The sequence below is a fragment of the Phyllostomus hastatus genome, unplaced genomic scaffold (genome assembly GCF_019186645.2).
Source record: "Phyllostomus hastatus isolate PE091 unplaced genomic scaffold, TTU_PhHast_1.1 phas_scaffold_442, whole genome shotgun sequence".
NCBI classification, from domain to species: domain Eukaryota; kingdom Metazoa; phylum Chordata; class Mammalia; order Chiroptera; family Phyllostomidae; genus Phyllostomus; species Phyllostomus hastatus.
In genome coordinates, this window is record NW_025334030.1 from 3,695,495 (window position 1) to 3,722,433 (window position 26,939).

Sequence of the window (26,939 nt, forward strand, 5' to 3'; positions counted from 1 at the left end):
AGGTCAATTCACTTAACCCGAGTCTCATCACTAACCCCATTTAAAAGTGGGAAAATTATCAACCCACAGGGTTCTGGAAGGGGCTGAGAATCAGAGGCTTCCTGAACTATATACCATGTTCATTTCCTGGTTCACAGAATCATAACATAAAAATAATGGATAGCAGCCTCAGGCCACAACAACCGGTTCATCAGACAAATTTAAATGTCATGACAGACAGGCCTTGTGCGGAGATTGTGCAAGGCGGTCCTAGCAGGTCTTATAATACGTCTAGAGAACCGTGCCCATGAGGTGATAGGTAAGCTCCCCACCCAAACTAACCGGCTGCCCCTGGCGTTGGTCCCTCCCATTTTGGCGCTCTCTACTGTGGCGGCCGCGGGTCACTCATGAAGTCATAACAGTCACTCAAAGGGCCCTTAAGACTAAGATGAGTCGGATGGAAGAAGGGCAAAGCCATGGCCCAAGACAAGCCGCCAAGCCGGGCACCCATCTCCGACTCTGGGGCAGGTCCGGGTCCTCGAGGGCCCCAGGTGGACTGACTTGCCGGCTGGGAGGTCAGTAGCTGCAACGTTCGCCGGAAATGCCAAATCCACCGGCTGCAACCCCGGGGGCACCTCACGCAGCGGCACTCGCACTCGCGACGCCAGAAAGGAGGATCCAATGGGGCCCAACGCAAACTGGCCATTAAGGCTTCCCCGGCCCTCGGAAACATCGTCTTTGAAGCAGGGTTCACCACACCCAGCCACTTCCCCGCTCACCCGGCTTCCGCCGCCCCCGGCCCTGGCCCATTGGGCCTCCCTCAGACGGGCACTGGGGACGCAGAGAGCCGCGGCCGGCGGAACCCAGCCCCCAAAGACCGGAGCTGGTCGAGGCCCACCGAGGAAATCGGAGGAAGCCCAGGAGGCCGCACGCCACTCACCAGCCACGGATCCTCTCGGCCTTCAGCGAGTCGTCCTGTCTGTGACCACTACCGCGCGTCGGTCAGGAACACCCTCAGAAGTTGCTACCACCCTAGTCTAGTGGGCGGGCAGGAGGGCGGCCCGACGTACGCACGCAGCGGGAGGCGGGGCCTGCGAAGGGCACGCCTCTGCGCCAGGCAAGTGGCTCCTATCTTGATACCTGGGTCTGCCCCAGAGCTGAGGTGCCCCGGAGTTAACCAGTGAGAGCTGGTGTTCATGAGGCTTCCTCTAAGCTAGGCGCTTTTCTTAACCAGTGTCACCACCTCTTCAGGCCCTGCGCGCTGAGCTCCACCTGCACTTTCTGTTTCAGCCTCAGTGGCTTCCAGTCATTTCCTTAACCATCTGACTGGCTGCAGATTAAATGACTGGCTTGTAATGTCCACTGTCGGCAAAGGTGTGGGAAGTTTACAGTGTTTGTTAGAGTTATTAGGTGTCCACGAAAGAAATTCCAAACCTAAGGAAAGTTTAAGGAGTTTATTAGAGCCATGTATCCTGAGCTAGTCCTGGAAGCAAAAGTCCAAAGAACAGAGATAATGCTCAGAGAAATAGCAATTTTTGCATTTATTTTATACATTAGAATCAAAGAAGACCTAAGAAAGGTTACATGAAATCCATTAATAGAAGATTAAAGAGGTGGAGGTAGGTAAAGTGGGGAAATCCCTAGGATTGGATAGAAAATAAAATGGAGAGATACATGTTTCTTTTACATTAGTGAGTGAAGGATAGTAAATATTTAACATAGCTTACAGAGGTATGCAGGTGAAAGATAATGAGGAATGTTGGGGTTGATTCCCACCCCCACCATACTGGAATGTTTATCTTTGGCAGTCTTGAGAAGAAATGATTCTAACATTTTAAATATGTTATTGTAGATGCACATAAACAATGGACAGGGCTTGTTCAAGGAAGAGGTAATCTATCACATGTACCTTAGGACAGGACTTCCCACCATAACCTGCTCAGTTAGGAATGTTTTGATAATCAAAACATCCTGTGTGGCTTCTTTCAGTTAGTGAGTTTTTCAGGCTTGCTAAGATAGCCCCTTTTTTGTTCACATGGGGAAGGAGGGAAAATTTGGCAAGATTTGTTAAAATTTAGAATGGGCATTCTCTTTGACCCAACAATTCTGGGTAGGAACACTTGCATTACTGAACTCAAAGGGTTCACTGCTTGGGATACTCTAGTCAAAAATGTGAATGAAAGCATAACTGGTTTGACTCCCAATCAGGGCACATCTCTGGGTTGCCAGCCGGGTCCCCAGGAGGGGGTGTGCATGAGGCAACCACACACTGATGTTTCTCCCTCTCTTTCGTCTTCCCTTCTTTCAAAAAATAAATACATAAAATCTTTTTGAAAATGAGATGTGGTTGTTGCAAGTTTTATTTACTTGCAGCAAATAGGGAGACAGGGAATTTGTCACTGACAAAGGGGTTCTTGCTGCCCTCACCACTGAGATAGAAATCAGGAGAGCAGATGAAACATTTAAAATTAGAGGTTTTCTGAAATCAAGGTGCAGGAAAAGGAGAAAGGAAGAGAGCTTGATGCAACTAGCTATAGCTTAGCTCCAGAACTGATGCTAGGGGTCTGGCTTATATAGGGCTGGTTCATCACCCAGGTACAGAGTATATTTCTTTATTTTTCAGGTTCCAGGAGCTGGCATCTATCTGGGCAAAGAAGAACTCTTTGCTTTCCAGGTGTACAGAGCAGAGCTCTTTGGAGAATGCCTGAAAAAAAAAGACTTTAAACTTATCTAGGAGAGTCTTTAAAAAAGATGACTGAAGAACATTCCTATCCATTTAAAAATTTATGCCCCAGGGAAGAAAGACTATATATATATATACTTTCTCTCTCACACACACACACTGTTTGGTTAATTACATGTTGATTTTTTCTTTGCAGTTAGCTACTTTCATCTGGTTGAGTTCCTTTCAGCTTATCCTGTTTATTACTGCATCTACAAAATGCTATGCTAAACTTTAACATTTATCAATAAATAATATTTAGGATTGCCCAGATCTTGAGACTCTTGTCCTATCTAACATTTGCAAGAACCCAAAAGGACACAAATAAGGAAGGTGATTGCAACACATACCATGGCACTCCATTTTGGTGAAAACTTTGAAATAACCTTTAGATCCATCAGAAGAAGATGGAGTAGGGTTTGACAAGGGCATATAAGTTCAATAGAGTTGTCTGACCAAGATGGAGGCGAAGGTAGACACACTGTGCCTCCTTCCACAACCAAAAGAAGGACAACGACAAATTTAAAAATAAAGAACAACCAGAACTGACAGAAAATTGAATTGTATGGAAGTTGGACAACCAAGGAGTTAAAGAAGAAACATTCATCCAGACCGGTAAGGAAGAATGGAGACATATAGCTGGGTAGAGTGGACACGTGCTGGCAAGGCATTAGCTGGTGAAGCAGACAGTCCCACATTTGCATGTGGATAAACCAGGAGGAACAACTGGGGAATGAGACAGAGGGCACAACCCAGGGTTTCAGTGCAGGGAAATAAGGCTTCAAAACCTCTGATTGAAAAAACTTGTGAGGGTTGAGCCAGCAGGCGAAACTTCCAGCTTCACAGGAGAGTTCATTGGAGATACCCACAGGGTCCTAGAACATACACATGCCCACCTACCTGGGAATCAGCACCAGACTGGCACAAATTGCTTGTGGGTAGCAGCAGAAGTGACTGAAAGCTGACAGAGAGCTAAACAAGCAGCATTGTTTCCTCTTGGACTGTCCCCCACAAATAGCACCACAAGGCAGCAAGGTGGGTTGCCCCACCCTAGTGAATACCTAAGGCTCCGCCCCTTACTACCTAACAGGCACTGTGGAGCCAAAAAAATAAATAAATAAATAAAGGTCCAAATGAAAGAACATATCAAAGCTTCAGAAAAAATACAACTAAGGAACAAAGAGATAGCCAACCTATCACAGTTCGAAAGACTGGTAATCAGGATGCTTACAGAATTGGTTGAGTATAGTCACAAAATAGAGGAATAAGCAAAGGCTATGAAAAGTGAAATAAAGAAAAATATACAGGGAACCAACACTGATGGGAAGGAAACCAGGACACATATCAACGGTTTGGACCAGAAAGAAGAAATAAACAGTCAACCAGAACAGAATGAAGAAACAAGAATTCAAAAAAAAAAATGAGGAGAGGTTTAGGAACCTCTGTGACAATTTTAAATTTTCCAACATCTGAATCATAGGGGTGCCGGAAGGAGAAAAGAAAGAGCAAGAAATTGAAAATTTATTTGAAAAAAACAATGAAAGAGAACTTCCCCAATCTGGCAAAAGAAATAGACTTCCAGAAAGTCCAGGAAGCTCAGAGGGTCCCAAAGAAATTGGACCCAAGGAAGAACACACCAAGGCACATCATAATTACATTACCCAAGATTAAAGATAAGGAGAGAATCTTAAAAGCAGCAAGAGAAAAGCAGTTACCTACAAAGAAATTCCCATCAGACTATCAGCTGATATCTGAAAAGAAACCTTGCAGGCAAGAAGGGCCTGGAAAGAAGTATTCAAAGAAAGGCAAGGAACTACATCCAAGAATACTCTACCCAGCAAAGCTATCATTTAGAATGGAAGGGCAGATAAAGTGCTTCCCAGATAAGGTCAAGTTAAAGGAGTTCATCATCACCAAGCCCTTATTATAGGAAATATTAAAGGGATTTATCTAAGAAAAAGAAGATAAAAAATATGAACAGTAAATGACAACAAACTCACAACCATCAACCGAGCCTAATAAAAGCAAAAACAAAAACAAGCTAAGCAAACAACTAGAACAGGAACAGAATCACAGAAATGGAGATCACATGGAGGGTTATCAGCGGGGAGAGGGAGAGGGGAAGAAAGGGGGGAAAGGTACAGGGAATAAGAAGCATAAATTAGAAGGTAGAAAATAGACAGGGGGAGGTTAAGAATAGTATAGGACACGTAAAAGCCAAAGAACTTATATGTATATCCCATGAACTAAGGGGGGGCTGAGAATGGTGGAGGGAGGGGAGGTGCAGGGCAGAGGGGGATAAAGGGAGGAAAATGGGACAATTCTAATAGCATAATCAATAAAATATATTTTAAAAAATTTCAATACAGTTGTGCCCAATTAAAAAGGAAGAATAGCCCTGACAGGTGTGACTGAGTTGGTTGGACATTGCCTGTCAAAGCATGTGAGGGCAAATGCCTGCATTGCAGATTCAGTCCTTTGTTGGGTGCTTGTGAGAGGCTGTTGCCTAGAGAGAGAAATCGATGTTTCTCTCTTGCATCAATGTTTCTCTCCGTTTCTTTCTCCGTCCCTTCCCCTCTCTCTAAAACTAAAAATAAATTTAAAAAGGAAGGGTAGACACTTCCCAAGAAAGGACATTAAGAAGGGGAAAAGCAAGTTTTAGGAAAATATAAAAATATATTATATGTAATAAACTTAATCTAGAAAACAAATATTGAACTCCAAATTATATTTAATATTTGGAAAATTAAGTAATGTGTACTTAAGTGTTTAGGGGAGAAGGGTAATGATGTCTGCAACTTAGCTGAAACGTATAAAAAAAAAAGATAGCTAATAGATAGATGTTATCATTGACAGTTAGTCAGTGCACCGGGGATTCTTTCCCATTGGCCAAAATGGCAGCAGGGGGAGATCCTTACATTAAGTGTGCCAAAAGCTGGGAAGGTGGATAGGGCCAGATTCATTTACTAGGTATTTATTGAGTTCCTATTAAGTGCTGTACATTGTGTCTGGAGGGAGAGATATAGTGACAAACAAAACATGGGCCCAGCTTTCAGGAAGCCCTCCGTCAATGTGATAGAGACAATTTTGCAAGTGGGATAGAGTGGAATAGGAGTAGTGCCTAGCCTAGGGGTCAGGGATGGCTTCCTGGAGGAAGTAATGGTTATATAGAGTCTTTTTAAAATTATATATTTTTCCGTTACCATTTATCTCCCTTATACCCTCCTCCACTTCCACCCATCCCCCTCCCCTCTATGCAGAGTCTTAAGGAATGAGTAGGAGTTAGCACTATTTAAGGAAGTGGGAGGAAGGTATTCCAGGCAAACTTTACAGTCTGAGCAGAGGCATAGCATAACAGGGTGTGGAGGAGACCTCAAGATATTTACCCAAGATAAACACACAGATGATATCTTCATTTATAAATGTAGTAAACATAAAAGTATATTTATTAAAATAAAAATATACATCTTATTATAAAAACCAAGATTCTACATAAATAAAATACACACTCCCACCCTGGCCAGGTACACTGTTGGTTAGAGTATCATCCCAATATGCCAAGGTTGTGGGTTTGACCTCCAGTCAGGGTACATACAAGAAGCAACCAATAAATGCATTAACTGGAACAACAAATCAATGTTTTTTTTCCTCTCTCTAAAATAAATTAATTGATTAAAAAATACATTTCCTCATGGGGTATCTCCACCACTAGATTCAGGAAAACAATGTCAGTTTTAGTTTGAGTTGCCTGTGAATCCAGTGCCTAGCAGATGTTTAAACACCAGTTGTTACAGAACAATATAAGGGGGGCCTTGGGACGATATACCATTACTGAAAGAAACCCCCAGGTCCATTATGTCCGCCGTCAATGGGAAAGATGTCTCTCAATGCCAGAGATTCGTGAAAAGGAAAGGAAAAGTTTATTTAATGCTATACAGACTTAAAGTAGTGATCTAATGCCTTTGTCAAAATCCCAAAGTCCCTTAAAACACCCACAAACACAGTCCTTCCTTCCACCTTTGCCTAGTCCAGAGTACCGTATCTCAGCAAAGGAAATACAAGTCCGTGGCTCAGGCAGCTCCCAGTTCTTCCCAGTAATCTGTCTTGGCTGGTAGGCCTCCCTCGGTTCCCAGCATCCTCAGCTGTGTCGCCGGGATCTCTGCTAAAGCCGGGTGGTGGTTCCCCCTTCTAAAACTGTGGGGGTCCCCACTCTGGCAAAGGCACGTGGTCCTCTCTCCACCGCTCCAGCGGTCCTGTCTCCCAGGGCAAGGGGAGTCCCCACTCAGCCAAAGCCGAGTGCTTCTCTCTGTGCAAAGGCTGCAAGGGGGCGGGAGGGGCGGGTCCACCACTCTGCCAAAAGGCGAGTGGCGTTCTCTGCTAAAGCCGCATGGTGATTCTCTCTCGCAGGGCTGCGGGAGTCTCCACTCTGCCAAAGCGGCGTGGTTCTCTCTCCCTCAATAGCTGTGATCCTCTCTGCACTGCCACAGCCACATGGTTCTCTCTCCAATGGTTGCTGAATCTGGGTTTAAATCCCCGTGCCAATCTTCCTCTGCAGCCCATTTCCAACTCCTCTCACCATCAGCTACACTTTCTAGCACTCCCATATCCTTCCAGCTTCACTGGGCTGCCATCATGAGTCTGGGCAGGTGTGCCCCCACGTCATGGAGCCAAACATCTCCAAGCTCCCACACAAGCGCTGTAACTCGGTGGCCCCGCCCCCCAGTTACGTCTTGGTGAGGATGTTACTTCCATTCCCATGGCTCAGAGCATGGCCACAGCTATTCAACATATCTAAGTGACCAGCCAAAGGCTATAGATATGTTAAATGACCACCCCAGAGGTTAGTTGCAAGGCTGTTGCTATGCAAAACAGCTCTCAATGGACCTGCTCCATTTGTCCCTTCCCCCAACCCACATCTGGGGGTGGGGGGAGGGTGAGGACATCCTAAAATCTCCTGGACACCTTGAGTTCTGGACCCCATTTCAAATGCCTATTTGGGCCCCCCCCTCTTGGCTGCACCCTGTTACACAGTCAGTCTACTTTGTGTCAGGTACTATTTTAGGTGCTGGAAATCCAGCAGTGAACAAATGCCTGCTGCCCTGAGGCTGACATTCCCAGATGAGTCCATACTACTTTGCTATCAGCGTTTCTTAGTCTGACATCATTTAGATGAGTATCAAGCTCTTGTGGTAATATTAGGTCGTAGAACCCTAAGCAGCAGGACTTGAACCTGCCCAGAATCACCCCCAGGATCTCCTGGCCCACCGCCTTGACCACTCACCCACAGCCACACCTGCACATCTTTTGGAATGAATCAAAAAACAAATGTTCTTATCCAGTCAGAATAACTATTCAGAAGATGAGTGAGAGGGTCATTTTTGAGTTTTACTTGAACACAAAGAAATCTCACTTTTCTGTATAAAAGAATTCAAATTGTGCAAGCAGCAGCAACCTCAAACTTGAGTCAGTCATATATGAAGGAACTCAGTGCCTTAGGTTGTTAAGACTCACAGATACAGATATAATTATCCTTAGGTGACACCCCATATCTATAAATTCAGATGTTCGAGCAAGATAAAAAGCTGACGGGTTAGTGTGGGAGGAGTCCAGAACCCTACGGAGTCCCTCACAAACTGGGAGGAACCATCTGTGTCTGTGGGCGGGGGTGCCAGCTATGCTCTGTTCGGAGGCCCGAACAACGGGGGTTCAAAAGCAGCGCAGCCTGAAGCCCCTGCACTCAGGGGTGTCTTTGCCAGGGTAGGACTGAAGCTGCGGGTGCGGGGTCGGTTCCTTTCGCACGATTGCATCCCCCCTCTGCAGTGTGCTCGGGTCCTTCAATTTCCGGGAGCGTTCCCATTCAGGCCACGGTGAGGAGGTAACGCTGGCTGGGGTCTGCATTAAGAGGTGGGATGCTGGCAAGGGTCCAAGAAATGGACGAGGGGGTGGGGGTGGTATCAGACCCGAAAGTGGGGCTGCGAATCCCGAAGTCCGAACGTCTCTGGGCCGGCCGCCCCCTCAGGCCTATGCGGTGTGTGAGCGGAGTCAGTCGGGTCGGGAGGTCCTCTGGCTCCGTCGCCCACACCGCGCTTTCCCCGCTCCTCAGGCTTCTCGGGACGGCATTTTCTGCTTCCACTCTCATGGCGGACAAGAAAATAGTGGTGGTGTTTGGAGCCACAGGTAAGCAGAGCCCCAGTCGGAGGCCCTGAAGCGCAGGACCTCTCACTGAGCCAGGGAAGCTGCCCAGCCCGGAGAGACGTCCCCAGAAGTCGGGAGGGAGGGGTGAAATAGCCGGGATCCCTGTTCCCGTTTTGGGGGGTGGGGACAGGAAATGAGCACAGATGCCCCTTGAATCTAAACAATTACTCTGACTTTGAATAAATAGTCATTGCACATCTTACCGAAATTAAATCTTTCTCCAATTTCAGTACCCCTCCCCACCCCATCCATCACTGTTACTGAGTTGTTTGAGTATCCCATCAAATTAAAAATATCTAAATAAATATTATTGTTAAACGATAGTGTTTTATTTTGCCCCTCCTGTTTTTTCATTTTTTCTATATATATTTAAAAATACCTAACAGCTTTATTGAGGTATAATTCACATACCACTTACTCATTTAAAGTGTACAGTTCACTGGTTTCTAAGTGTATTTACAGAGTTCTGTGACCATCACCACAATTAAGTTTAGATCTCCTCACCTCCAAAAGAAACCCCATATCTATGTGAATGAAAAAGGGTCCATATCCTAAACCTGACAAGCTTGGGAGAGGCCAGCATGGTGGCCCTTACAAACGCAAAGACCAAAAATAATCACAGAATGGTCTGATACACAAATTCCTAACTAAAAGTGGGTCGTGGTGCAGGTAGTCACAGTCCCAGGACTGCACCTTCTGTGATGTAATTTACCTCAAGTGAACGTGTCCATTATCTTTGCAGCAAAGGTCACCTACTTTTGAAATGTCAGAGTAATCTTTTCCAAACCCCTCAAGGCACAACTGCTGGCCCCAGAGCACAGCCTGTACTGTCCTCTTGTTGCCTGCATACCATCTCCATGCCTGTAAATGTTACTGTCCTGCACCCACTGATGTAAAAGAAGTAGTGTCTCTCTGGCTTTTTATACAATCCCAGAGATTTTCCCCGAGTTGCTGAATTTCCCACCAGTGAATTTCATTACATCTCCTTTGATTTTGACCTATAAAATAAGCTGCAGGCCCTGGCTGGATAGCTTAGTTGGTTAGAGGATCACCCCGATGTGCCAAGGTTGTAGATTTGATCCTTGGTCAGGGCACATACAAAAATCAACCAGTGAATGCATAAATAAATAGAACAACAAATCTCTCTCAAATCAGTACATTAAAAATAAGCTGCAAAACTGCCATTCTTCAGAGCATTTTCTCAGTCCCTTGAGATTTTGCTTCCTGGTGCATATCATGTCAGTTTGGCTCAAATAAGCTTAATCAAAATTCTTTACAGGTTTAAACATTTCTTACGTGAACACCCACCAGCAGTCACTCCCCGTTTCCCTCAATTTTCCTCAGCCTCTGGCAGCCACACAAATCTTTTGGTGTATAGATTTCATTCTGGACATCTGATTTGTTTCCACTTTTTGGCTCTTGTCAATAATGCTGCTATTAACATTCATGTACAAGTTTTTGTGTGGACATATATTTTCAATTTTCTTGGGTATAGAGTGGAATTTCTGGATCATATGGTAACTCAATAAATTTAGCATTTTGAGGAACCACCAACCAGGCTGTTTTACACAGCAACTATGTCATTTTACATTCTTGCCTAAACTGTATGAAGGTAGTTGTAGTTCTCCAATTTGCCTTTTTCACTCCAGGACTCGTCATGGTCACCTATCCAAGTCATACATACAGATCTGCCACATTCTTTTTAATGACTGTATGGATTTATCACTTTTTTAACCAGATTCCTACCAAAGAACATTTAGGTTGTCTAGATTTTCACCATTGCAAATAGTGCTGCAGCCATTGTTCTTGTCCATACAGGGGGAGGGAAAAGTAGGTTTACAGTTGTTTGTGTGGAAAAAGACATGTAGGTTATGATTACTACAATAGCTTTATTAACTCAAAAAATGTCACCGTGGCACTGTGAACCTGCTTGTATGGAAAATAATACAATAATTAATAAATAATACAAGAATAAACTGTGTTTCATGTGCTCACAACTGTAAATGTACTTTTGTTCCCTCCTGTATTTATGGGTGATTTTTATTTTCTTCCTTTTGATTATTTTAATTTTTGTAGTCTTCTCAATCTTTTTTGTTTTGTTTTGTTTTGGAAAAGGTATGGTAATATTTTATTCCTTAAGCTAAGGAGTGGGTACATGGGTATTGTTGTGCCTTTTTGTGTCTGCTAAATATTTCATAATGCATTTTAAAATTTGTATAAAAGGTGTAAGTGTGATGCCTGCTGAAACATGGTGAACCTTGAAAACATGCTGAATGAAAAAAGCCAGAAACAAAAAGCCACATACTGTGGGATCCCATGTGAATCTGTAGAAACAGCAGATCAGTGGTTGCCAGGGAGGAGAGAATGGGGAGTGACTACGAATGAATATGTATTTTGTTTTTGAGGAGATGAAAATATTCTAAAATTGACTGCAATGATGGTTGCACAACTCTGAATACTCTATATATTTTTAAAGAGTTGATATTATGGTAAGTGTATTGTTTCTCAATAAAGCTGTTATTTAAAATTGCTATAAGACAGTTTAATGAGAATGACAGGGGAAAAGTGTCTTGGGTGTCTTGCTGTGATGGAGCATTCCCTTTGGGGTTTCACTCTTAGCAGGACTCCCAGGCATATGTTCAACCCTTCAGGTCTTTTTGACTCTGCAGGTGCCCAGGGGGGCTCAGTGGCCCGTACGCTCATAGAAGATGGAACGTTCAGGGTTCGAGCTGTGACCCGGGACCCTGGGCAGAGAGCAGCAAAGGAGCTAAAGCTGCAAGGTGCAGAAATAGTGCAGGGAGACCAGAATGATGAGGCCAGCATGGAACTTGCCCTGACTGGGGCTCATGCCACCTTCATTGTGACCAACTACTGGGAGAACTGCAGTCAAGAACAGGAGGTCAAGCAGGTGAGGGCAGGCAGCAGGGTTTAGGGAGGCTGGGGCTAGTTTCAGGACATCTTAAAAGGAGTTCCCAGGTCCTTATTGATTCCTAGGGGAAATCTCTAGCTTGCCAGTAGGACCCATCCTACCCAGGGCCACTGACCACTGATCACTCTAGGCCTTTCCCTCCTCTTCTTTGTAGCCCTCTTAGATTTTGATGAGGGCAAGAGGAGGCTGCTTTCTCATGCAGTGACTTTTTTATATATTCATTTACCATACAATTCACCCTTTTAAAGTATGCAATTCATTGGTTTTTAACCTATTCATGAAATTGTACAGCCATCACCACAACCTAATGTCAGAACATTTTTATCACCCCCAAAAGAAACCCTGTACCTGTTAGCATTCACTCCCCATGCCTGTCCTTTTCTCAGCCCTAGGCAATTACTAATCTCTTTTGTCATCAGATGACTTTTTATACTTTCTAAAAGTCTACCTCTGGCCCTACCTGGTGTGGCTCAGTGGATTGAGCTTCAGCTTGCAAAACAAAAGGTTGCTGATTCAGTTCCTGGTCAGTGCACATGCCTGGGTTGCGGGCCAGGTCCCCAGTTGGGGGTGTGTGAGAGGCAATCATTTGATGTTTTTCTTCCTCTCTTCTTCCCTCCCTTCCCATCTCTCTAAACAAATTTAAAAATCTAACTCTGTCGACCCATAATTTTTATTAAAAAATGCACACATTTTAATTGTACACTTTGATACAATTTGAAAATAAATAAGCCCATATAACTGCCTTTTGATCAAAATATATTTCTATCAATCCAGAAAGTCCCCTCTGTCCTTTTTCACATGTTTTATATTTCACTTTATTCTATTTTTCCACCCAGATTCTCTCTAGTTAAGTGGTTTTTGAGCCTAGGTGGAGGTGGGAGGGATAAGAGAGGAACCATGAGACACAGTCATCTTTTTGTCTCACTGAAGATTGAGACACTTGCACATTGTCTGACACGGAGAAAGCATTCAGGTTTTTTTGGAATGTAGAATTCGTGCCAGAGGAAAGGCACAAGGCTGAGAATTACACACTTCAGTTTTTAGTCCTGCGTCATTCCCAACTAGCCACAGCTATGGCTTTGTACACGTAACTTGCCTGCTCTGGTCCTTGTTTTCTTCCTCTGCAAAGTAAAGGGAGATTGGATCACTGGTCTTCAAACTTGTCTTTAGTCTTGACTCATTCTTCGATTACATCTTACATGGAAGCCCATTCCATAGAAGAGACAAAGACAACTTCTCTCATCTGACAGCTAGTATTGGTGCCCCACAGCTGTCGTAACATGATCAGAAGCCAGCTGGCTTAAAACAACAGGAATTTATTCTCCCTCGGTTTTGGAGGCCAGAAGTCCAAAATCAAAGTGTTGGTCTTGCTCCCTCTGAAGACTGTAAGGGAGATTCTGTTCCGCGCCTCTTTGAGCCTCTGGTGGCTGCTACTTCTCATTGTGGCCACATCATTTCAGTCTCTGCCTCTGTCTTCACATGGACTTCTCTGTCTTCTGTTTCATAAGGACACTTGTCATTGGGTTAAATGGGTAATCCTGCATAATTTCATTTCAGGTTCCTTAAATTAATTATACCTGCAGAGACTTTTTCTGAATGAGGTCACATTCACAGGTTCTGGGGGTTAGGATGTCCTTTTGGAGGCCACTGTCCAACCCCCTACATGGCCTTGTATAGCAGGTAGTATTGTGGTCCCCATTTAACCGACGAGTGTGGTACAGAACCAGGACTGGAACTCAAGTGGCCTGTGTGCCTAACTGCTGAGCTGTAGCACCTCCCTTGTGAAATCCTGGGGTCTCCAAGGAAGATGACTTAGCAGCAGATTGCACATAGGTGAGCTAGAGTCACGCATATCAGAAAGTACTAACAACCTAGATGATCAAGAGAAGATGGGAAGGTTCTGTGGGCAGTATGGGTTTATAATTGCACATTAAAGGGCGTGTTACTGTGTGTGAGCGTCATTCTGGAAGAGCGGCCTTATCTGAGGGATAAGTGGTGTTGGGCTCTTACTATCAGGCACAGTGGCAACTCAGGTTGGAGAACTGGGCTGTGACTGGGGACACATCCTCCCTCCTAGCTTTGTGGTTTCTGCTTTCCTGCCCCCCAGGGAAAGCTGCTGGCCAATTTGGCCAAGCGCCTGGGTCTTCGCTATGTGGTCTACAGCGGCCTGGAGAATATCAAGAAGCTGACGGCAGGGAGACTGGCAGCAGGCCACTTTGATGGTAAAGGGGAAGTGGAGGAATATTTCCGGGACATTGGTGTTCCCATGATCAGTGTGCGGTTGCCCTGCTATTTTGAGAACCTCCTCTCCTACTTTCTGCCCCAGAAAGCCCCAGATGGAAAAAGCTACTTGCTGAGTGAGTACCCTTCCTCCTTGAGCACCTGCTCTCATTGTGTGGAGCTATGAGTGTCATAGAAAGCTATGGGCTTGTCCTCAGATGATTCTAGATATGAGTACTGGCTCTCACATTAGGCCTGTGACAGAGCAAGGAATAAAACCTGGCTGGGCCTCTGCTTCCTGCTTTGTGAAACGGGCATGACACTGACTTGCTCGGGGGCAATGAGAAAATCTACTGAGATGTGGTGATAACAATCTGGTGGAAAGCTTTACAGACATGAGTGCAATTATTACTTTTCCTTCAAAAAGAAGAGGATTTGGAAGATGAGACCCAGTTGTAGATGTCACAAAGTGGAAAGCACTTTCTTCTCAATGCCCATTTGCAAATCTCTAAATGGCTGGTGCACTGGACCCTGGCTTGGAGGGAACCTCATACAATTCAGTCTTGCTAGTCAGCTAGTGGATTAAAGCAGGACACCCAGGAGGCCTGAGTGCCCTCAGTGGGCACCCACCCCGGCACCCCCTGCTGTGCACAAACACTGGCTCACCATCGCTCAAGCTCTGCCCACTGGTGAGCAGTTGGGTCCTGGTGTTGGCAATGGGTATTGCCCTTTATGTTTTGCAAAGCTGTAGTTAGGGACACCCCTTATGCTGTCTCTGAGTTGGACCTCCACCCCCACAAGGTCCCTGGGTGATCTGAACAGGTAGCTGTGGTGGCCCCTTTTTAAAATGGCACAGCCCAAGCACATTGGGCACCACAACTAAACACTGCTGTCCCTCTGCATCTACAAAACCACAACTTGGAAGGTAGTCATTCATTAATTCAACAGTCATGAATGAGCACCTGTCACACACTGCTGTGGGCCAGGTCCTGGCCTCAGCTAGTCAAACATTTCTGTCAGTAGAGTTGGTGTTTAGAATAGCTACCCACAAATTTCCACATCAGAAATTCAGGATTTGGCCTGTTACACCCAGGCCAGTGTCTTGGGAGCAGTGGGGCCTGAGGGTACCAGCCAGTTCTCAGGGGACCTTTAGGAGCCCTTCCTTTCTTGTCCCTGTCCCTGATCTCAGCCCTGAGAAAGGTGGGCAGGTCCAGGGTTCTTCTCCACAGTCTAAGAATGGAGTGACCTGAGCTTAGAGTGTTTAAACAGCATGCCAAGGGGGCAGAGCTTGGCTTGAATCCCATTTCCCAGCTGAGTTCCACTGTTGCTTCTGCTCTGAAATAGACAGCAGGAGTTGTCTGTCGTATCAGGTGCCGATCTGTGCAGATGTCCAATTGGTTGTCTGTTAGGAACACCAGTTTCTACCCCTCGGCAAAGGGCTCGCTGTCCGCTCTAGGACATGACACATGCTAACATGTCTCCCTCTCCCCTCCCAGGCTTGCCCATGGGTGACATACCCATGGATGGTATGTCCGTTGCTGACCTGGGCCCTGTGGTGCTCAGCCTGCTGAAGATGCCAGAAAAATACATTGGCCAGAACCTTGGGCTTAGTACCTGCAGGCACACAGCAGAGGAGTACGCTGACTTGCTCTCCAAGCACACTGGAAAAGCAGTGTATGATGCCAAGGTGGGCCCCTCAGCTCCTACTAATCATTTCAAACCCCGAGGAGGGCTTTGTGGGTATTAAGAAAGGGAATTTAGAACAAGGTAAATCTGAATTCATCACAACTGTGAGCATTCACATTGTGCTGTTTTTGGGAGCCAAGTGTGATTGCCGAGTGAAGTTTCTGGCTTAGGTGGTTAACTAAGTTGGAAAGTTGCCAGGAAGAGGGGCCAGGAGTGCAAATGCAGGGCTGCTGGGCTCCTCTGGGATGTGACTTGAGGGAAGAGAAGGGGGAGGAGGCCAGAGAGAGCCCCCCACACACACACTTGGCCTGGATGGGTGGGCAGAAGGCGCACAGTCCCCTCCGCTCCCCGCTGATCCTGAGTCTTCCAGTCCAGACCCCTGGGTTTCTTGGTTCTTGTCATTCCAATTATGAAAGTAAGACCTTTTCATTAAAGAAAATGTGGAAAACCCCTGGGTGTTAAAAGACAAACTATCCACAGAGCCCCCAGACCCAAACAGTAATGATGAGGGGTTTGAGGCTGGACAGAACTCCAGGCTCAATCGTGCTGTAACACCCAGCAGTGCGTGACCTGGGGCACAGCCCCGCACGCCTCTGCTTCAGTTTCCTTATCCGAGAAAGGGGTGTGTGAATAGTGCCCCTGCTCTGGTAGTGAGGATTGAATGGAACAGAACTGAGGCTTCTGTAGCGCAATGGTGTGCTCTAGAAAACAGGCACTATGAGGTCAGGTGTTACTATCTAAGCAATGAAAAGCCTGGGGCAGTTCGTGGAGGATTTGAGGAGCTGAGCTCAGATACAAATTGATCAAGTACAGTGCGTTTCAGGTGGACTTAGCAAGGACCTTGGTAAAGACTGAGGTGTCCCCAGCCCCCACCACCTAAGTAGGGTGCTGAGATGTCAATGGATCATCACAGACACCCCTCTGCTTCCAGACAACCCCTGAGGAGTATGAGAAGCTTGACTTCCCTGGGGCTCAGGACCTGGCCAACATGTTCCGTTTCTATGCCTTGAAGCCCAACCGGGACATTGAACTGACGCTGAGGCTCAACCCCAAGGCCAGAACACTGGATCAGTGGCTGGAGCAGCACAAAAGGGACTTTTTCAGGTTGTAGTGACCCTGTCCACTTTTTGACACCATCTAGGGGGAGGGGAGGTGCAGCCACAGTGATTCATTCTTGTTACAAAAAAAATTATTTTTAAAATAAAGGCCATTGTTCTCAGATGGTTTCCAAAAGAAAAGGGCTTTGTTTCTGGGACTTGGGCTGGGGTGGCAGCTGCTGGGCACTGATTCCAACAGGACACATAGTTGTGGGGGGTCCAGTGCCCTCCCCCTGCAGTGAAGGGGTGTGAGGGCAGAACAGGCATTTGGTAACAACACACAGGACTTTAGATGCAGTTTTAAGTTTAGTCAAACAGGTGTGAAACAGCATTGTGACCACATCCTGTGGCTCTGACCACCCTGTTCCACATTTGAAATTCACTCAAAGCATGAACAGAGTCCAGGACACAGAGTCCAGGACACAGTCCCCCGCCAGCCAGGAGCCACACATTTTGCTACCCCTGCACATACACCCTTCAGCTCCCGAAAGGTACTGAGGTCAATGGCAGAGGGTGTATTCTTTCTTCAAATTGAAGGTGGTAAGACTGAGCCCTCACCCCCCTCCTGGGCAGGGCCTGCCCTGGGGTGCAGCCTCAAGATTGTGTGATCTGCAAAACAGGCTGGAAAAAAACCCATGCAACACAGGTCACCATAATTGAACACTGCTGAGAAAAAGGTGACACTGCTTGCAGCAAAGGCTAGGAGTAAAACCAAGAAGTACCAACCTTGCCTTGTTGGTAGCGTCCACTCAGCATTTGGATGGTGGCATGGTTCAACCTTCCATCTGCTCACTGGAGAGAAAAGGAACCCTGACCCAGAGAACTCAGGTGACTCACCCAAGGTTCAAAGGCCTGAGGTTCCATGGGAGGCTTATGTTCTACGGATTTGTGTAACCTCCATCTCGGCCCTTTTTACTACCCTTGGCACCCACAGACTCATGGAAGATAAAATTCATTCTATCTGTTAATTTAAAAAGCATTTATTTGCCCTGGCTGGTGTAGCTCTGTGGATTGAGCGTAGGCCTGTGAATCAAAGGGTCGTGGTTCAATTCCCAGTCAGGGCACATGCCTGGGTTGTGGGCCAGGTCCACAGCAAAGGACATGTGAGGGGCAACCACACATTGATTTTTCTCTTCCTCTCTTCCTCCTTCCCTTCCCATCTTTCTAAAAATAAATAAATAAAATAAAATAAAAGACATTTATTTGACAAGTTACCAGTGTGCTAGGTTGGAAATAGCGGTAACCAAAAAAGTTATGCTCCCTGCCTTGACATTAGTAAGAGAGCCAGATATAAATATACAATGAGTAATTACAGATTGACACAGAGAGGCAGAGAACAGAGGGTAACAATTGGAGGAGACTACTTTAACGGGCATGCGGACAGCCTCTGAGGTCTAAGGAGAGGACAGTGGGCAGAGTGGGAGGGCAAAGACCTTAACAGCTTGGGATTCCAAGACATCTGGGCCAGCAAGAAAACATGAGAGCTTATTTACATCCAGCCCTGCGTGATGCCCAAGTCCTCCAGGCACCAGAGTGGAACACTCACCTGTCTGGGGCTGATTCATTGTGCTGAGAACCTGGAGTGGGAACTGCCAATACAGAGCCTGGAAAGAGACACTGTGCCCAGGTCCAGAGTGCACTCGAAGTGAACTTTAGTGAGCTGACATTGGGCTTCGAGCACTACTCACCCACAAATGGCAGGACCTAGGCGCACCACTGAGTCCCTCTGGTCTGTTTGCTCATCTGGTGCTGCCTGGCCAGGCTGTTGTGAGGGCACCGTTGAGCTCATTTGTGCAAAGGAATGCCGGACACCCCCAGTCACCTCCCCCTCCTGTCTAACACATGTAACTAAGCCCTGTTAGCAGGCAGTGCCCTTCAGACTCCTGTTCCTCCAACAGGTGGCATCTACCAACCCCCATCCAAGGTGTGGCCAAAGCAGCCAAATGAGGTGTGAACAGACCATGTCCCAAAACCAGTGAAATGAAAACTGCACAATTCAGGATGCTCCCATGTGCTATGAACTATCCACACCATACAAAACTCAGATTGTAGGGAGTGAAACTACTCTGTGTGATACTATAGTGGTAGATTAATATCCTTATATTTGTCCACACTCACAGACTATATAACACCAAGAGTGAATTCAAACATAAACCATGGACTCAGGTGATTATAACCTATCAATGTAGGTTCAACAGTTATAAGAAATACACCACTGTTAATAATGTGGGGGAGGGTGGGGGTATATGGGAAATCTCTGTACCTTCCTCTCTCAATTTTGCTGTGGATCTAAAAACTGTCTTAAAAAATGGTCTATTAAAAAACAAATCCTATATTTTAAAGCATTGGATCTGTAATAGACATTTGTGTTCACTTGATTACCTACTTTATCTCTTGGAAATAACTAAATGTGGTTAGAAAGGAAGACCCTTTGCCCACCCTGAATGTTGAAATCAGATGCCCTGTCTGACCCAGGGTGGTCCTGCCCCAACTTTAAATCACTACAATAAGAAAGCACGTGGGGCCCTGGCTGGTGCGGCTCAGAGGACTGAGTACTGGCCTGTGAACCAAATGGTTGCTGGATTCCCAGTCAGGGCACATGCCTGGATTGCAGGCCAGGTCCCAGTAGAGGGCGCATGAGAGGCAACCACACATTGATGTTTCTTTCCCTCTCTCCCTTCCCTTCTCTAAGAATAAATAAATAAATAAATAAATAAATAAATAAATAAATTTATATATATATATTTTTTCATATATATATTTTTTTAAAGAAAGCAAACACATGGGGGTCATGCCACACAGAGCACCCCATGGAAGGGACTACTCCCAGTGCCACCATGCTGGCTGAGGCACTCCCAGCACAGCTCCTAATCAGGTGCCCCGCCATGTGTACCTGGTCTTCTGAAATCTGGTCCCTGAAATACATCAGTAGGCTGCCATCATTTATTTTTTTATTTTCTTAAAATTTACTATTTTAGTCATTTTTAAATGTACAGTTCAGTGGCATTAAGTACATTCATTGTACAACCATCACCACCATTCATCTCCAGGACTCTGCCATCATTCCATATTGAAACTCTGTACCCATGAAACCCTAACTCCCCAATCCTTCTCCTTCTAGCTCCTGGCCACCACCCTTCTATTTTCTGTGTCTATGAGCTCGACTCTCCAATCACCTCATATAAATAGCTGCCAACATCTTAAAATGAGACATTCATAGAAATATTATTGATAATAACAGAACAGTGGAAAAAAACCTGAATGTCTATAGGATGAATGAGAAAAAAAATGTGATCTATTCATATAGTGGAGTATTATTCAGCCATAAAAAGAAATGAAGTACTAAATTTATGCTATAACATGAATACACCTTGAAACATACTAAATGAAACCAGAAAAGAAACACAAAAGCTCACATATTGTATGACACCATTTAGATGAAATACAGGGAACAGGCAAATTTGTAAGACAGGAAGTAGATTTGTTGTTATCAGAGACTGAAGGACTTGGGAGAAAATGGAGAGTAACTGCTAAAGGATATGGAACCTCTTGAGGTGATGAAAATGTTCTAGAATTGACTGTGGTTATGGTTATATAGCCTTAAATTTAAATCCACAAATCTGTACACTTTAAAGGTGAGTTGAATAGTTTGTAAATTATCTCTCAATAAATCTGTTACCCCAAAAATGGGGTAACTAGCCCTGGCTGGTATAGCTCAGTGGATTGAGCACGGGCTACAAACCCAAGGGTCACTGGTTCAATTCCCACACGGGGCACATGCCTGGGTTGTGGGCCAGGTCCCCAGTGGGGGGCCACATGAGAGGAAACCACACACTGATGTTTCTTCCCCTCTCATTCTCCCCCTCCCCCCAAAAAATAAAACAATAAAACTTTTTAAAAAAATCTCCACACAAAAATCTGGATGCCCAGCTTCTCTTGGAAAGTACTAGAAGATCTGGCAGCACTGGTCTGAATTCCTGTGTGGCCCCCTGCCCTGCCTTGGGTGGAGCTGAACAGTGGCTGTTCCCTTTAAACAGGGCAGCCACAGTCTCCACCACTCCCTTCTGTCTCCCGGGAACTGAAGTTGTAGGTCAGGACCCACTTTGTTTCTTTGCATTAAGTTCCTGACTGGCCCATGTATGATCCTTCACAAGCATCATGACAAATAAGCAGAACTTCAGTTAAATGATATAAAGTCAGGTTTAACAGTGTTTATTAACAAGAATGCTACATGCCTTCTGCAAAAGCCAGGGCTCAGTATTCAGTGTTGGGCTCCACTGTTACAGAACAGAGTAAATGGCAGGGCCAGTCCCTGAACATAGGAGTAGCCGAGAGGCTTGTGGGACTGGAAAAATTCTTGTACATTGAGAGGAGTTTTCATGACAGGGAAGGAATGTTGCATTCAAGTCCACCAGAATCCAAAGGCCCGAAGAGGAGTAAGAGGATGGCTCAGGTGGGAAAACAAATCAGAACAGAAACCTGCAGGTGGGAATGGACACAAAGTCCAGTCCCCAAGTCTCTCTCATCCCTCCATGACCGTGCCTTCCCTCATTCATCCCCTTGGCATTTCAGCAAATGCTCAACACCCATCTACTATCCCCCTCCTCTCAATCCTCAAAGGCTCGGGACCTAGAGATACTTTTCTGTATTTTTTAAATATCTCATCTCCCACTCCAGCCCCAACTCAAGCTGCAAGTTATCTGGTGACAAATGCCTCAGAAGTCAGTTGTGGGAATAAGCCCACTCCAAGCCTTGAGTGAGACTGGGTGCTAGATTTGCACTGCCATCTTCCTGCATCTACGGAAAGGACCCTCAGTACAGCAATAATGGTATTTATTGCTAGCAAGAAAATCCACCTTCCTATTTCAAAGTGTTCCTCTAGACTTCTGCTTCAAAAGACATGACGTGAATGGGAGCTGACTTCTCCAGAGGAAAACTAAGCTGTCATCCAATGCCCCACCTAGCTTCCTGTTGCTGTACCTGGGTCTAGGCTTGTCAAGGGGCCCATGCTAAGAGTCCACAGCAGGCACTCAATAAAAGTTGGCTGAATGAAGGACAAGTATCTGCAACTGGCAGGAGGTCACTGCTGAGCCCCTTGCTTGCCTATCAGGTCTTTCCTATCCTCTTAATCCAACCCAGCAAGTGTACTCACACCTCAAGCTGCTCAGCTCAGAACCTGAGGGTTGGTCTGAGAGATGTGCTCGGGGTCCATTCCAGTGGTGCCAGCATTGGGGCTTTTATGGGACAGTCTCTGCAGGGAGCCCAGACTAGTCAAAGTACAATGAGCAAAAATTTTAACACACAAAATATATTAATATTCCTTTAACAATAATTGAGGGAAAAAATAAATCTAGTAAGGGAAACAGTGATGTAGGAGGCCACACTGCACATCTCTCCTGGCACAGGCTCCAAAAAAAGGAAGCTGCCCACAAAATTCTAGCACATTCATTCAGATCAGCCCGTTGTTACATGGGAAGCTCCCTTCTCTAGGAGTTAGGTTTAAAAGGCTCAGCCCTTGTGTGAGTATGCTCTCAGACAGCCATGACTCCGGATGAGGCCAGCCACCTCTGCAGCCAGCTCCAGGGAGACCAGAAGAAACTCGGGGTAGCGTGACCTACATGTAAACACCATATAAGCCCCTGCTAAGCCACCTATAGAAAGCTGCTTGAACTCTTCCAAAGAAGACGTAACCACAATATAGGTTTTAAATATCTCTTTGCAGTTGATAATCTTTTACATGGGTACAGAATCATTTTACATTCATAGATCAGACACTAATAGATGCTTTATTTTAGTAAATTATGAAGGAAAACAAAAAGAAAACTATTCAGAAATGTTCTCCATTAGCCTCTTACCAATGGGAGGGTCTGGAAACACATGGAATCTATATATCCTAAAGGCTGAGGTTGGTGAAACTGTTTTGCTCTGGCCAGATGGTAAAGAGCCTTCAACTGCTTACACTATATTTTCCTTTTCTGAACAAATGTTTATACAGGAAAAGACGATGATTCTTAGCATTAAATCATTTAAACACATTTCTGGAAATAGGTGTCAACAGTGTAGTTAGTGATGAGAACCAAGCTGTGGCTGGCAGTGGGGGTAGGCTCTAGCACAAGGAGGTCGTCAGCCAGGCTGTGGCCAGGGAGGCCCGTGGTCCAGTAGACAGGCAGAGTCCCACCCAGGCCTGGCTTCAAACACCAGAGCTCCACAGCCACGGACAAGAGGCCACCCAGGTGGGGTGGGAGGGAGGACTGACAAAGATCATGGCCCCCTTGTTTTAGCTGCTTGGTACCCTTAGGAATTAAACTCCAAGAAAAGCAAAGGGTGCCTCTACTGAGGGGTGGGTGATGCTGGTGGGGCTTATAGGCCCCAAGTTCCTGGAAAAGACAACATGTCAGAAAAGACTCATTCCAGAACCTCCCAGAGGTTTAATGAGAGGGAAATTAACCACTTCACAACTTGGTGCAGTTTCAGGCTTCATTTTTAAGCTGTAAGCATGGCCTTTAATTCTTTACTAAGGTTTCCACCACAGTTCATTCCAAATTAAAGTTTTGGCTCTAATTTCAAGAAGTGTCCAGAGGTCTTACTCTGAGCCAGAAGAGGCCAAGTTACCTACCCATGGACAAGAAACCTACCAGCCCTTAGGCATGCCACGCCTTACTGCCCAGGAGCTGTCCACCATGACCATTCTGTGGAAAGGTGTGTTGTCACATGATTTTGCTGTTGCCAAGGTGGTCCAGAGGGCCTCTGCAGGCAGGGCTCGATACTGCTGTTCTGGAATCTTCCAGTCTCCAAGGTGCCCTGGCCACGAGGAGGGGCTGCGGCTCCTGGCCTAGTTTCCAGTGGACCGTTTTCCTGAGCCAAGACACAAGTGGTTACAGTTTACTGGCATTACAAGGCACATCCCTTGCAATGGGTGAGCTTCTATCATCCCTGGGAAGGAGCTATGCCAGAAGCCCCAGCCACCAGGGACCCGCACAAGTAAAATCGGTCCCAAGAACCCACAATGACCAAGTACAAATCCTGACAGGCCCCCAGAGGTTACACAGCTCTACACCCCAGGTAGGACAGGCGCTATAAAACAGATAGTTTTGAGATGGAGAGATCTGAGTTCGCCTGGCTCCCCTGTGACTGTGGGTAACCTGGTTCCCACCACTATGGGATGCCGTGCCTCTGAGAGCTGGTAGAGGGAGGACTGAAAGGCAGCTCCCAGTGCAGCCTCTCCCTGCGGTCTGGTTCAGTCCTGGACTGCCATTGACTGCCATGTTACCTAATGTAGGTGTCTCCAGGGGCCAAAAGGCTTGGCTCCAAGAGGAGCCAGATACACCATGCCTGAGACTGGTACCCCTTCCAGCGCCAGGGGGTGGAGAGTATGAAATTGGTTAAAGTAAAGGAAAATGGGGATTAGTTCACATAAGGAAACAAAGGGGAGAAACCTCAAGGGTTTTCCTACCTCACCTGGGTATCAGGAGGTAAACATTTTCTTAAGTTTGGAAAGGAATCCCTCCTTGTCCTCCCCATCCTCAGGCCTAGCCTTGCCTCCTGTGGAGCTATCCATGGTGCTGCCACCTGGGCACAAACAGCAGAAAAAACTGGGGTCAAGGGCGCACACCTTCAGGTGTCCCATCCCAGGCCACACCTACCCCCTCCTGGCCACCCAAGAACTCTATACTCAGGGACCACCTGGCCAACCTGGGAGCTGCCACCAAGCACCACCCTGAGAGGAGAGGTAGCAGCTCCCAGGTGGCCAAGGCTGCCTCGCCTTTTCAGATGACTGAAGCAAAGAGGTCACTCAGTACTTCAGTGTATCCCAACTGCTCTCCGAGTCACTGAGCTATGTGAGAAGGAAATAAGAAACAGAGCCAGACAAGTACTAGCTGTCTCCATCTTAACAACTGTAACAAAAATATAAGCCACTGTCAGATGACTTCCAGGCTGGGCCACAAAGCTTCTACATTAGCTCATTCAATCCTTAGGATAACCTTACAGGTACATTTCAGAGGAAAAAAGAACAACAAAAAAATGGAGGCACAGAGAGGTTACCGTATTTTTCAGAGTATAAGACGCAACCCCACCCCCCAATTTGGGAGGAATAATGGTTGTTAATGCTGCTGTTGAGTTCTGTTTACATTTACATTGGTGAAATATTATATTATTTATGTTATTAAATATTTTACCACATTTTTTACTTCAAAATGTTTTTCCTATTTTCCTCTAAAACCTAGGTGCATCTTATGGTCCGAAAAATATGGTATGTGCTTTGGTCAAGGTCACAAAGTAAGTGGGAGGGAGAACTAAGTTCAAACCCAAGCAGTTGGACTCCAAAGCTTGGACTCTTAACCACCATGCCACTGGCTCTAAAAGGTGAACATCAACACCAAGCTCCATGCTCTGTACATGTGCACATCTCTGGGATACTCAGGGAAGGACTCACTGCCTCTTGGAATCCCAGAACATGTGCACTTATCTGTAACGACAACAGCAAAGAACCCTGTGCTGGGCAAGATCTCTCCATCTCGGGGCATCTAACCCTAAATGCTCCAGAAAAGAGGGGGTGCTCCTTGTTTCTTTAGGGCCCAGGCTGAGGCTAACAAGAGCAACTCTGCTGTACAAATGCATCGTTTTAAAGATCTACCAACTACTAGACAGGGAGGGCAAACTTTTGTTATGAGTTAGACTACAGACCTGTACTCAACATGTTAGAACTATGCCAAACACAGTGCATAGCAGAGGAAAAAATGGTCATAGTCTCCAAGATCACAGACTAAGACACCTTCCTCAATGAGAGGCCCAGGGCAACCAGGCCCCTAGCAAAAGTGGGACAAGGTTGTCCTAGGTCTAACCCCCTAGGCAGTCCTCTGGACTGGCAGGCTCTCACAGATCTGGAATGTCCTGAGAGACAGTGGTGGCCCTGGACAAGGACAGACTGACAGAGGTCTAAAGCAACCACCAAAGACGAGGCAGCTGAGTGGGTCCTGGTTCCCAGGGCTCCCCAATGGAGGCCCTGGGCACTGTATAATGGGCAGAGCAAGCCCCTGTGAGAGATGCCCACTGCCACATGTGCCTCCCTCAGTCCTTCATGAACTCTTATGTAAAGACTTCTGTAACAAAAAGAATTCTCCTAACACAAAGGGATCCACAAACCAGAAATTTTCCATCACTCCCAGGCCTCCTAGAACAAGGGAGAGCAAGAGTATTGAATTTCGTTATGCCTTGGGTAAGGAGATGGCAAACCTTCATGTGTTTGAATGTGTCAGTGTATGAAAGTTTGCATGTGTCACACTAGAGTCACCAGTGATAGAAATTTTAACATGTGCCATGCCAAATACTTTACCCACATAACCTCATTTAATCATGTAGATACCTATGAAGCAGGTGCTATTATCCCCAATTTACAGATGAGGAAACTGAGGCTCAGAGAGGTACAGTAATTTGCCTAAGGCTTCACTGCTAATAATGGCAGAGCGGGGTTGTGAATCTTCTGAAATCAGAACTCAAGCTGTTAACTACTAGTCACAATAGGGTACAAAAACACTCAGTGACTGCTGACTTCCCCCTGCAACTCTGCTGTCCTTATCACCTGAGGAGGGCTACCGAGTAGCTGTGTTCCATGGTCATGCAGGTATTTGAGTCATGGTGGCCAATCTGGGAGAGCCAGAACAAGCACCCTCTTAGCTGGTTAATAATTCACAACAACAACAACAACAACAACAACAACAACAACAACACACCAGCAAAACACATGTACCCAGAAATTCTCATTTTATACTAGCAGGAACGCAGTCTTACCTCCCTCCCTTTCTACTTTTTAATCTGGCTAAAAGGGGTATGGGAGCCTTCAGGAATATTTACTGTCCAGGACATCAAGTGAATATAAGCACTGAACTTAAAATTCTAAACCAAACAATAAACTGTGAGCCTCTGCACACAGATAACAAAGTCTATAAACACACGGCTCTTCTCTCTCTTTCTCAGAGTCTTGATTTCTCTGAGGACTAGCCTGGGGCAGGAGGAGCAACATGTCCTTACAGGATGTCCTGGGCGCTCAGGCACCTTCAGGTCTAAATTTAAGATACAAATACAAAGTGCTGTACTTCCAAAGCTGCTTTCA

At 45.9% G+C, this 26,939-nt stretch overlaps 3 protein-coding genes across 8 annotated transcripts in view; 1 reads left to right on the forward strand and 2 right to left on the reverse strand.

Moving 5' to 3' along the window:
- HMOX2 (heme oxygenase 2) overlaps positions 1-1,037 on the reverse strand; it is a 38,763-nt gene extending 37,726 nt beyond the window's left edge. The window contains exon 1 of the mRNA XM_045820746.1: positions 920-1,037. The gene's annotated coding sequence lies outside the window, so the exon portion shown is untranslated. The remainder of the gene's footprint in view (positions 1-919) is intronic.
- Positions 1,038-8,340: 7,303 nt separating this feature from the next.
- Positions 8,341-16,964, forward strand: NMRAL1 (NmrA like redox sensor 1). 4 transcript variants are annotated; one of them, XM_045820558.1, is made up of 6 exons: positions 8,341-8,605; positions 8,805-8,878; positions 11,566-11,804; positions 13,933-14,182; positions 15,542-15,732; positions 16,663-16,964. In XM_045820558.1, exons 2-6 carry the CDS (start codon positions 8,839-8,841, stop codon positions 16,840-16,842), a joined length of 900 nt encoding a protein of 299 aa, XP_045676514.1. In that variant the 5' UTR covers positions 8,341-8,605; positions 8,805-8,838; the 3' UTR covers positions 16,843-16,964. The 4 variants fall into 4 exon arrangements, with proteins under 4 accessions (XP_045676514.1, XP_045676513.1, XP_045676517.1 ...); XM_045820557.1 differs by having other exon boundaries at positions 8,341-8,576; XM_045820561.1 differs by having other exon boundaries at positions 8,341-8,576; positions 13,933-14,047.
- A 4,040-nt stretch (positions 16,965-21,004) lies between these two features.
- The window catches only part of DNAJA3 (DnaJ heat shock protein family (Hsp40) member A3), a 33,139-nt gene continuing 27,204 nt past the window's right edge, over positions 21,005-26,939 (reverse strand). Inside the window, exons 11-12 of one of the 3 annotated variants that reach the window (XM_045820774.1) lie at positions 24,282-24,397; positions 21,005-23,683 (exon numbers count right to left, since the gene is read on the reverse strand). In XM_045820774.1, coding sequence (XP_045676730.1) covers positions 24,294-24,397 — 104 coding nt within the window. In that variant the 3' untranslated portion in view covers positions 21,005-23,683; positions 24,282-24,293. The remainder of the gene's footprint in view (positions 23,684-24,281; positions 24,398-26,939) is intronic. The other 2 variants (XM_045820773.1, XM_045820775.1) reach the window with 2 other exon arrangements.